Here is a 12,176-nt window from a genome sequence, read left to right as displayed (position 1 = left end):
AAGGCGTAGAACGAATTGAATGCTTATGGTAAATCTGACAGTCTATTTATACGCGACCGTTAGTAAGCCTATCTATCTATGTATATGACTTGAAATATTTTTTTACCGAAAACGCGGTATCGAGTGTCCGCTGACCAAAGACTAACGCACAGACGGTTTACAGCGAACCGATATTGCGTCACTAACGCGGTAGAGTCGAAGAGTATTCAATACCGAATTGCTAAACTCGAGCAACTTGCGTTCAATGAAAGAAAACATTTTCCGACACGTGACGCGCCCGTTAATTTTCATTGTGGGTATTCTATTGTAATATAAAATATAAAATATAAAATATAAAATATAAACGGATGATGATTGACATCAAGACTTTGTACATACATACATACATGTATATACATACATATGTATCTATACATATACGTTATGGGTTGTGGATAATGGACATAGGTACATACAAGTTCGCACAGGACGAAGAAAGAGAAGAGTACCGTGAAACAATGTTCAACTGTAACTTGGAGAAAAAAGTATACATATACATATCTACATACATATTATGTGTGAACGTACACCGCACCAAGGAGGTTGGAGGCGGGTTTAAGAACAGAAAGACATTTGCGCAATTGATCAATGCGAGTGTATCTATCTCAAATTGCAGCCAATGTATCTTGTTCTTGAGATCAGTTATAGGATTACGATGTAGTTAACATAAAGTACGAACGTTCAAGAATTGGAGGATGCACTTTTCATCATAGACCTTACTTTTGTTACAGTACCAAACACCATTTTCGAGACTGTTATGATTCTGCGGCTTTCACCGGAATTCAGATACCTATCTCTTACACTTTCTTAAACTCGAAACGAGTTAGTGTTTATAGTTTCATTGTAAAATCATTTGTAACAATTCTTTCAAAACCTTACAATAATAATCGTCACGCTCGATTCAACAATATTAGCGAGAAATACATATTTAGAGTATGTACTGTGCTGTGTCGGTAAGCATTTAATAATCTTTCTAAGTAAATCTTTAGTAATTGTCCGATCTTCGTCGTAAGGAAAAAACGGTTTCAGATTTCAGGTTTCAGGTATGATAGTAGGTACTCCATACGCGACACACTTCGAAGCAATATTCTTAGAAAAGAACTTTTGGGCATATGAAAATATCGACCTTAGAATCATCGTGTTTAGTCAACTTCATCGAACCGACTTGCAATATTATACTTACTAAGCGGACTATGAAACATTGGGACTTTATCGCTATTTACGAATAACTTGAACGCAACTGAAATGATAAAAATTTACTAAAGAGCCTTCATTAAGGTCGTCAGCTGAGAAATGCTTTGAATCTAGATGCAAAAAAAAAGAAGAAAAAAGTGGGGACAAAGGATGGATGTGATTGTAAAGTGAATGTAAACGAGAACAAGAATGAGAACGGGAACGCGAAGACCGAGGGGAGCCGTCGCGTCGCGTTGGTTGCACGAATTACGCAATCGACATTGGCAAAGTGTGTAACAGGGTAAGCATGGCCAAGAACTTCATGATTTCGTAAGCTTGCCCCGAAGGCAACAGAACGCGTTATACTTTGTTAAATTGCTATCGGGTTTGTTTCATTTCGTGATTGAGTTTCTAGACGCTGAGCTACCAGCTACCAGCTATCCACCTTCCTTCCAAGCTGCAAGGTATCGCTGCATACATTCACTGTTTCGAAGTGTAGAAAAAAACTCCTGGACATAAGTATTGTGAAATTATTACAGCTGTTGCTGGTAATAAACGTGTAGGCACAAGGTTTCAGTAAATTCGGTTCATGCCGACAAATATAATACAAAACTACACACTTTGCTGGTGTGAGAGACAGACTCGTTTGATTTTATTACCTTCCCAGAACAATTAATACAATACACGAATCGTAAGTTTCTGCGACTCATAACCATGGATTCTTTCGTTTTCAGGTTCACGGAACAGTGACTCCTGGATTCGTCGGTTCCAGCATAGAGGAAACTACTACTACTAAGACAACACATGTATTCTCACGGATTTGATGTTTGCACTTGATTCTGTACTTTATTTGCAAATTTCATTTTTCTTGCCGCAACTAATTAATCGTTAATGTTTTACAACTTTCGAAAAACCAACAGTTAAGTACACTACCATGAAAATGATCGTTCGATTTCGAGTCTCATGTTCGTCGACTCCTGAATTTCAGTGGCACGATTAACACGACATTACCTCAACGATGCCGACGAAACATACATACGTGTGTAACATTTCTCCAACTACAATCTCTAGCTGAAACTACAGGACATGGAAGAAGGTATGTGACTATACGAGTTTGTAGAATATTAAGATATTTTATGTTTTCTCTAACCACTCGTGCCTTATAAACGTAGTCGATCCATACAATACGATGTCCTTCTTCTTCTTCTTTTTCTTGTTTCATCTTCTAGAAAATTCTAGAAGTATTCCGAATGAAACAATTAACTAGGGGATGTGATCGATGGGGGTTATCTAAATGAAAAACGATTGCTTCCTTTCCTCCCTCCTCCGAAATATCGAAAAGCGGCGTTTTAAAAGAGCAGTAGTTAGTTTCAGCCCATCTATTGTACAATATAATGCTTACGAATGTCGAAAACGTCTATCAAAATGGGTTTTCGCACGATAAATATGTTTCAAGTAACGACACAACAACTAAAGGCACAATAAAAGAATACATTATTGCTAATTATTAACTACGATAAATGTAAAGTAAACACAAAACATACGTTTGTCTCGAAAGACTAGCCACAAATACACCATCGAGGACAGCTCGTGAGTATACGAAAAGATTTCTTTCGTTTGTTCGTGTTGTCCCGTAAGCAAATTCATATAAAGAGAGAAAAAGAAGAATAGAGACGTGAATGCACTGCGTTTGTATGCTCGTTTACATGGATGTTGGAGACCAAAAGTTCATTTCTCGTAATTCGGATGGCTTTGCTTGGAAAACGTTCGAGTAGACAGCTGATTTTTCAGCAACAGATTGTTCCTCGGCTCCTACGTACGTAAGATTCTGAGACGATATAGATTTTTTTCGGTTTAGAAGTCTGGATGGTGGCGGCGGCGATGCGTCGATGCTAGATTCGTCCTCTTCGTCGATCTTTGCGGTAACAATTTCCCTAGACTGTCCCAATATGCTCGCCAAGATCCAGCCTCCTTGATACTTTTCCCGATCAGGGAAAAACGGACCTGTAAAGTATCGATTCGAGCGTCGACGGGCTTTCGGTGAACTGTCGGGACTTCCGGCGGGTGAAGTCAGTGGGGTGGCTGGTAATGATTTACTGCCTTTTTTCGGCTGACTCTCGGCCTGTTCAGCCGTAAACGTTTTCTGGAACTTGTTAGACATTATCTGATTGGCTACGAGAACGATCGATTTTCCGCAAAGTGCTGGTTCGCTGTGAAATCCATCATCTACACCTTGAGACTTGGCTTTTGCGTTCCCGATTGATGATGCCTTTGAATTCTGTTTGATCTCGTTTCCTAGAACCACCAAGAAAAAACTTGAGACTTCACTGTCGCGTCAATGTGACTTATGTGTATGCAGACTTGGTACTTGGGCAACGCGTTTATAGGAACTGTCGGATATGTGTGAGATTGAAGGGTAAATCCTACATGACAATGATACCTTTGTTAGCTGCCGAAGTCGGTACAAACGGTTGGCACGGCAACGGATGCTTACTGAAGTCGATCTCCTGGTTATTTCTTTTTCCGTTGGAAACAAGTTGTTGCACCGGTTTCACGTGGCTCACGGACGATTCGATATTCTGTTCACCGAACACCTTGTCGATCGGTCGAAATTCTTGCGAAACAGGCAACTGGTTCTGTGTCTTTGGATATCGTACATAAAAAAAGCTGTCGTCGTGAGATGGCGGGCTGAACGTACTGTCATCGAAATCGAATCTGTAGAAAGGAGAAGGGGTGACAGGAAAACAAGATAAATCCAATTAGAATATAACGAGTGTTTGTTGCGTAAACGATGAACAGGTGAAACAGTGACTTGAGACTATGCCGAACGATAGCGTAAATTCTCCGATTACCGTTCCCAAATCGTACCAGTGCGTATACATATACAGATGTCATGTTCTGATGCCTAAATGTTCAGAATGTAGTATGTTGCGCGGCGGGGACACATCGAATAGGAATCGCCTTAGCTGCTCAAAAAAAAAAAAAAAAAAAAAAAAAAAAAAAAAAAAAAAAAAAAAAAAAAAAAAAAAAAAAAAAAAAAAAAAAAAAAAAAAAAAAAAAAAAAAAAAAAAAAAAAAAAAAAAAAAAAAAAGAAAAAAGAAAAAAAAAGACAAGAAAAGACGTTACTCGATTATCAAACTTTCGGATGTCGAGCGCCACGATATACTTTAAAGGCAGTAAAGAAAGAGCAAAGTGAACGCTGCTGTACACCGCAGCATAACCGCGAGGGCGCATCCGTGCGCGTGAACAATCATGGGTCTGAGATCTAAGAATAGCAATCACGAATACCCGCGCAACCAGCTGTTTAGTCACGTTGGCCAAATTCCGCCTGTAAATATTCTGTCGCGTACCCAAGAATACATATACTAAATGAGAAAACAAACGCTCTTTTGTATCGATCTTAAGCGAATCAAAACAATTCGAAGTTCAATCGATGAGTGAATCGGTTATGATCGAGGCCTGTGCTCTAATTCGTTTATGTGGAATTTTATTCTCTAGTCTAGTGGTTCCAAATCTCTGCTACTCGTAATGTCTGGAAAAAAGATACCTATTCTCGATTCTTCCCTTCATCCACTGTGGCAAAGATATTCCACCGCCGAGCGATCTATCTTGCTGTCTGGTCGAACCCATTGCGTAGCTACCGAATTGTTTGATTTCGCGATTCGTTTCGACAGAAGGCGCAAACTTACTTCCTTTCCGATTTGATCGTATGCCTTCGTTAGCTGTTACTTTAGTGCATGAGTTTGTAATATTGTTACGGAATTATTCACTGGGAAGAGTTTCCTAGGAAATTAACCTGCAGGTTGTTCTACCGACCTATAACATAAACAAAACGATGCACGCGTCCGTAACGTGTAACATACATAGATACATACATACATACATACATACATACATACATACATACATACATACATACATACATACATACATATATACATATATACATATACATCTACTCATGCATGCGTAATTGTGTCAAGAATCATGTGACAAATAAAGCTGCGACTCTCGGATAAAATGTCACGGTATTCTATTCTATGTCTTCTGTATGAAAATAAGAATTGAATTTACCGCCCTTTAAAACTGCGATTACTCAGTCACAATTCGGTTGTTCTTTCCAACCTCTGTTATCTTCCTTCTATTGGAATACATTTGTTTGTTTGTGAGATTGTTTCGCGGTCTCGTATTCACTAATTTCATTTCGATTAGATTCGTAGCGTTAAAGTTGTTAAATTCTTTAATGTTTTCACGACAGTAAACCAAATTCCTTAATCGAATTGTTATGTTTCGTTACAGATCGATACTGTGAAGGTACATATTGGTATATATATGTATAGGTATATACATACGAATCAGTATGCCAAGCCAATACGAATCATCGAGAACAAGATGCGCATATACGACGGTAACATACGAGCACGATAAAAAAATAAACAAAGTGAAAAGATGTCGACCAAAGATTATATTTTCATAAACCACTATCGAGTTGCAATTTAATTTCGTATCGAAGAATGATTCCAATGAAAAGAAATTTGAAGCCACGTATGGAAACTACGTAACTTCGTACAGTGTGATGCTTCGGTTTCAGAGTCAAAGTATAAACAAAATATTTTTTTCGTTGAAACGATATATAATACATACGTATATAAAGATTGACTATACATATACTTACTCTATTTTTACGGTGTGTTGAATGCATTCGCGAAATTAATAACCCCATAACTGCGATATTTTTACAGGACCTTGAAAACGGTGACACCGTAACTCCGAAACGATACAATCACCTACCGTCCAGGACGAATGACACAAATTTTGGACATGCGTTACGTCCAGTCGTTTCGTGGTGTTGTGCAGTGTTGTGTCAAATAAAACAGCCTTATCCTTGACGAAAACTTCTTGTTCTCGGGAGAATAAAAAGAAACTAGAAAAATTGGGGGGAAACGAGAAAGAAAACTATTCTGACTCTGATATTTTCACATAAAAATTACCTACAGCGTTTATATCACAAAAATACCAAAATTTATTATTAGTAGGGATTAGAGATCTTTCGGTAAATTGCGACGCGAGTCGAGTTAATTACACCTACGATCAAAATAATTGCATGTCCAATCTCCAATCCATTTTGACAACTCGAGGATTATCGTTACACAGAATGAGAACTCGCTCTTATGTTGTGACTTCCTTTTTTAAAATTCCAACTAATTCCAACTAGAGACCGTAGTGTCCCTAATTCCAACTACCTAGTAAACAGTGGTGAACAGTGGTCAACAGTGGGAACAGTTTAAAAATTTATACAAGTTAGATATACAACGGAGGTTACAATTATTATATTGTGTAAGTACACCCACGAGCAAACTCGGCTTCCACTAGGGGAAAAAGTGACGTACGAGAAGGGCCTTCTACCACTTGGTAAATTTATTTTAAGTACTGAAATAAATGTTAAATTCAGTGATAATTTGGCATTAATTTCAATAATTCTCAATACTATGTGGTAAAAAGCCTTTTCCATACGTCGCTTTTTCCCCTAGTAGAAGCGAGTTTGCTCGCGAGGGTATGTACATTAGTTACCGCTAGCTCGCACCACCGTCACGTTCGATTTACGACACGTGTACACTATTTTTGACGGTCGTTATCCTATCACAAGACTGCGTAGTTAAGTTAATCGTACCCAATCCCGTACCTTTCCGGCGCGTATGGATACTCGTGAAATGTTCTTCATGGTTCTTCCGGTCGTGACCGCGGTAGCGAATCGTTGACGTAAGTCCGTTGAAATCTAAATCGATTCGCATCGAACCTAAATAAACAATTTCACCTGCATATTTCCTATTAGATTTGCTTTAGCTACACCTTCGTGTACGAACGACAATATTCTTTCCGTACTAAAATACAGATAATTGACAATTTGACAACGGTGGATAACCAGTCTGTTGTGATTGTTTGAAGCAATCATGTGATTTTACCGACATTTATATGGAATTCTTGATAGCAAATTATAGTGAACAATTATGTTTTTTGTACAGGAAACCAGCAACATGAAATTCAACCGGCTCGTTACTTCTTCACGCAGAAAAAATCGAAAGAGGCACTTCACGGCACCTTCTCACATTCGTAGAAGATTTATGTCAGCTCCTCTTTCGAAAGAGTTACGACAGAAATACAGTGTTCGCTCTATGCCGATTCGCAAAGATGATGAAGTACAGGTATACTCATTTGAATAATTCAATGGTAGAGTTTTCTAATACTTTGATTCATTAAACATATTTTTCTTTTTCGAAGGTTGTTCGTGGCCACTATAAAGGTCAACAAGTAGGTAAAGTTGTGCAAGTATACAGAAAAAAATTCGTCATATACATAGAAAGAATACAGCGTGAAAAGGCTAACACTGCTAATGTATATGTTGGTATTGACCCATCAAAGGTAAAGATCAATTTCTTGCTTTCTAACTTTGTGAATATATAATTGCATAATTTTTATTGATGATGAACCAAACCATTCACAAAGAATTAGACTCTAAGCTGGATAATTGACCTGACACTGAGGGTTTTCCTCTGTGACAGGAAATTTATCTGGCTTTGTCTTTTTACTGCAGAAAAGTTGGCACTGATATTAATAATTTATGTTAGGTATATCTTTCAATGGTATGTACCGATTGTCGTCTAATTTCAAGTAATTTCCTTATGTAGACGGTTATAGTAAAGCTGAAGATGGACAAAGATCGCAAAAAGATCATTGACAGGCGAAGTAAAGGCAGATTAGCAGCTTTGGGTAAAGACAAAGGAAAATATACAGAGGACTCTACCGCTGCCATGGAAACTTCGTAAATTTAGGTTGTATTTCACTTCTATGTGTCAATAAAAATATTGGTATTCCAATCTTATTTCCTTAGTAAATGATTTTGTATTGTCCTTAACACTGTACAATTGACTATTAATGATTGATCGCAAAAAATAATAATGCAAGTTACATGAAAGCCTGTTATTCTAGTACTTCAAGAATTGTTCAATAATGCAGATTACCATTATTACAATTTTGTTACAGTGCTCTTGAACGATTGTGTTTCATTCAATGATATTCAATTGTTTTCCATAAACTGTAGAATGTTTCATCTTTGTTTCTTTTACATAGTATTTTGTCGATGTTAATTTCAATTGTACTGCCTTCCTCTCTACTGCTCACTGAAACTTTATTTCTTTTCAGATGTTTTAACAATTTTCGTATGTGCTACAATCCTCTTCACTGGTTTAATATTCACTGAAAGGAAAGAGAAGAAAAAACAGTTGTCAACGTGCGAATATTCATATTATGTAAACAAAATAAAACAAGGATCTTGACAACTGATTCATTGTGTACCTGGTTTGTAGGTCTTGCGAGATTTTCCAGTGCTGAACACACAAGACACATGATCCACGTCATGGAATGCAATTCTATATTTTTGTTTTCCAAATTGTAACTTTGTTTTGGTTAAAATTAATTTTTTCCCCAGTAATTGACTTCTAAACACCTAAATTCAAAGTGATGCTGTATTTAATTTTTCACGATAGTATATAGTATATACTACATGCAGCTTACCATGGAAGGTACATCTAGTAGAAAAATATCGTTTTCTTGTACGTCTTTAAGTGTAAAAGAAGGTGATGTGGTTTCATATTTCAAGCCTTCCTTTTCTATCAGTTCTTGTATCTGTAAAAAAGAAAATATGTGACAAAGTAATCAAAACTGTGAAGCAAGATACTTTAATTTTGGAAGAAAAATTTTTGTTTATACATTGCATGGTCTGCTGCATACTGCTGAATTGTTATTTGTGAATTGTATCTGAGTTTCAGTTTTGAAATATTTGTCAGTCTCGTGATCGAGTTGCAACGATTCTTCAAATTTTGTAGTCCATTCAGTATTATTGTCTTCATTATGCCCGGAATATTGGTTTTGCTTCAGAGAGTTTTGAAAATTTTCTTTACATTGGTTTATCGATGAGCATGCCTCTTTCTTGGAGGCATAGTTTGACGTGTGCTCGTATACATTCCCATTTGCTTTTGCTAATATTAACAATTGTGCCAACTCTTTGGTATTGGATGCTTCTTCACCTTTTCTGCAGATGGTATGCATCTCTTGTAGACGAATGTTCTGTTCGTTTCTGTCGCTTTCAGATCTGAAGATTCTACTTTTTTTAAATTTTTTACTCTCATGTATCGATATTGTATGCTTGAACGGAACGTCTTCGTTGTCGCTATCCGATGAGTCTGAAGAGTCTTTCGATCTTTTAAATAGCTTATCTCTCATATTTTCAATATTACAATATTGATCGTCGTCTGAACTAAGACTAGACTCGCTATCTACAATTAAATTTAATCTTTTGAGTTGTTGTAATCGCCTTTTGGACAAACTCGACATACTATCTTCTTTATTGCGTTCGACTTCTATAGACTCCTCTTTCTTATCGCAACTGTTGCTTATTTCTGGTCCTGTACTGTTATCGAATAACAAAGTATTGGATGATACGATTTTGTATTTCTTGCTAACAATTTCTGTGCAAGTAACTTTAGGTTGTAATTTTTGTTTATGTATTTTGTTTTGTTGTTCTTCTTTATCATTTGTACTTTTAGTAGTACACAGTTCTGCGTGTTGATACCCTATGTTACTTGATATATTCTGAGAATCAGATACCAAGCTGTCAGCAGTTGTTACATTTGTTGTTTCAGTTACAGAGTTATTTCTGTGATCCAATGTAGACAGTGTAGGTTCGTTGCTTTCGCAAACTTCCTGTATCTCTTCTTTTCCTTGTACACAAGTTCCTTTTTTATCTTCTGGGAATTCTTCTTCTGTATCCTCATCGATACCTGAATCTTTAGGTTGATTTGTATTATAAATAATTGAAGACTGTATTGGAGGAAAAAACTTGTCACTTTTACCATCATTCATAGAATTTCCTTGAACTTTCATATTTCCATTTGACAAGAGGGTACAACTATGTTTCAAATTTACCTTTGTATTTGTAAAAGGTGTATCAATATCTTGGTTTGCATCATCATGACTCAATATAGGTATTAAGTCTTTTTGTGTATCATTTAACTTTCTTTTCCTCTTAATTGTTTTATAATAATGTTTTATTTCTGAATCCTCATTGATATCGTTAGTTGTAATATTTGCTTTCTCTATTGGCTCATTGTCCTTGCTTTTTATATCTTTGTCTGCATTAATACTAAATTTTGTTTTGTTTGACTCGATCAAATTTTCTGTATTACTTGCTTTCTGGTCTGTTGAGATTATGTATTCTTTGCAAGAAGTAGATTTATCGGAACAGCTTACAAAAGAGTTATAATTCTTGGTTTCATTCGAATCATCTGGTGTTTCCCTTTGAGTTTTTCTTTTTGATAAAAAAGTTAATTTTTTATTTTTCTTCTTAGTAACTCCCTGCCAACCTAATTTTACAATTTTGGAAGATTTATTTTTAGATCGTTGTTTGTTTTTTCTCTCATTTACGATGCCAGACACAATGTCACTTTCAATGATATCAAAGTTTGCTGTACAGAAATCATTTGGACTTACAGTAGATACACATGTTGTATTATCTTTCAAAGACAAGTTGGATTTGTTGAAATCGCTATCATCATTGTCTGTCAAACTTTCGTCATCATCGGTACTGCTATCGTCTGATAGACTTCGAAGAATAGACGTTTTCATTTTAACGTATTGGCTATACGTTTCTAAGTGATGGAGACGTCCAAGCGTATTATTCATAGTTTTAGTCCGACGTCGTAATTTTTGAGATGGTATTAATCGATGTATCATAGAGAGATTTATCATTCTCTTTTTTACAGTATTCGGCACTTTTTGCCAATCAATCTCATCGGTACTCATCATGGATAAATATTTTCTTTATTTTGCGACTAACCTAACTCTTGGCACATTCAAAATGATTCTATTTAAATAATACCATTTGAACAAAACAGCAACAAATAGTGCAGAGGAGACACACGACTTTAACCACTTTGTACAACACACATACACACACACATATATCGTTTACGTTTATAAGAATAACAAACGGGTCTGTTTTTCAAATCACTGAAATACGAACGCACCTGAAGTATGTAGTATATAGCAGAAATTATTCAATGCTTAAAAGCATGATACACGACTAAACGTTACTAATTACGTACATAATATAGCTATTTACAGGATTAGTATATTCTTCGAAACGACTTTTTTTACAATCACACTAAACAGTGTCCAATGCTCAAAATTCACGATCAACAGTTTTTGTACTATTATTATACTATTATTTTAACAATGATATATACAAAATACATGTGAAGAAGTACTATACATTTCTTAACATTAGCAAGATATGTATATAGAAACGATGAAAAGGAAATTTCTCTGAAAAACGTTACGATTTTTGTTATTATAAATATAAAAACATATTTTCATACTTGTAAGAAGAAAATTTTTGGACGGGGAATGTTTCTGATTGAAATATGCATATACATGTATATTTATGATTTGTATACCGGAAGTTTGTGTGAATCGATGGAAACAGGTATTTTACAGGAGAACAATGATGCAAACGAAAGAAAGGCAGAAGTGGAGGGAGTGAAAGGATGGAAGAAGAAGAAGAAGAAAAGGAATAAAGCGACTATCAAAACATTTTATAATTGCTTTGATGTGTTTGGTGGATGAAGTAATTGGCCAATAAGAAGTTTAATGTTTGAAACGTTGTAAAGTATTTAATAGTAGAATAATGTTTAAAACGATGTTTTGATGTTTAGTGATAACGATACGTGTAGTGTGTACAAGAACAAGGTGCAAGAATGCAGAAAGAACGCCGTCGCGATTCATAGTGTAATACGAATATCGACGATTTTACATGAAATTCAATTACTGATTATCAATATACATGACCAGGTAACGAGAAAAAAGATATTTGATTTTCAAACAATCAATTATTTCTTGGAGAAAGAGGA

General features: G+C 35.9%; 3 protein-coding genes across 4 annotated transcripts; 1 reads left to right on the top strand and 2 right to left on the bottom strand.

Annotated features, from left to right (window-relative positions):
- Window positions 1-2,576: 2,576 nt before the first annotated feature.
- LOC107194273 lies at window positions 2,577-6,150 on the bottom strand. Of its 2 annotated transcripts, XM_015583870.1 has the most exons (3): window positions 4,760-5,026; window positions 3,653-3,927; window positions 2,577-3,507 (listed from the first exon to the last, which is right to left on the bottom strand). In XM_015583870.1, exons 1-3 carry the CDS (start codon window positions 4,840-4,842, stop codon window positions 2,915-2,917), a joined length of 951 nt encoding a protein of 316 aa, XP_015439356.1. In that variant the 5' UTR covers window positions 4,843-5,026; the 3' UTR covers window positions 2,577-2,914. The 2 variants fall into 2 exon arrangements, 1 of the variants encoding a protein (XP_015439356.1); XR_001516342.1 differs by lacking the exons at window positions 2,577-3,507; window positions 4,760-5,026 and adding an exon at window positions 5,888-6,150 and having other exon boundaries at window positions 3,850-3,927.
- A 721-nt stretch (window positions 6,151-6,871) lies between these two features.
- LOC107194257 (60S ribosomal protein L26) lies at window positions 6,872-8,502 on the top strand. The gene is made up of 5 exons (XM_015583850.1): window positions 6,872-6,972; window positions 7,236-7,415; window positions 7,492-7,632; window positions 7,899-8,042; window positions 8,413-8,502. The coding sequence occupies exons 2-4, from the start codon at window positions 7,248-7,250 to the stop codon at window positions 8,034-8,036; spliced, it is 447 nt and encodes a 148-aa protein (XP_015439336.1). The 5' UTR covers window positions 6,872-6,972; window positions 7,236-7,247; the 3' UTR covers window positions 8,037-8,042; window positions 8,413-8,502.
- A 35-nt stretch (window positions 8,503-8,537) lies between these two features.
- On the bottom strand, window positions 8,538-11,070 carry LOC107194249 (dentin sialophosphoprotein-like). The gene is made up of 3 exons (XM_015583840.1): window positions 8,980-11,070; window positions 8,785-8,895; window positions 8,538-8,716 (listed from the first exon to the last, which is right to left on the bottom strand). Exons 1-3 carry the CDS (start codon window positions 11,068-11,070, stop codon window positions 8,555-8,557), a joined length of 2,364 nt encoding a protein of 787 aa, XP_015439326.1. The 3' UTR covers window positions 8,538-8,554.
- Window positions 11,071-12,176: the final 1,106 nt, after the last annotated feature.

This window comes from Dufourea novaeangliae, unplaced genomic scaffold (genome assembly GCF_001272555.1).
Source record: "Dufourea novaeangliae isolate 0120121106 unplaced genomic scaffold, ASM127255v1 scaffold28, whole genome shotgun sequence".
NCBI lineage: Eukaryota > Metazoa > Arthropoda > Insecta > Hymenoptera > Halictidae > Dufourea > Dufourea novaeangliae.
Note: the sequence above shows the minus strand (reverse complement) of the source record. Positions and strands in the feature narration are given on the sequence as shown.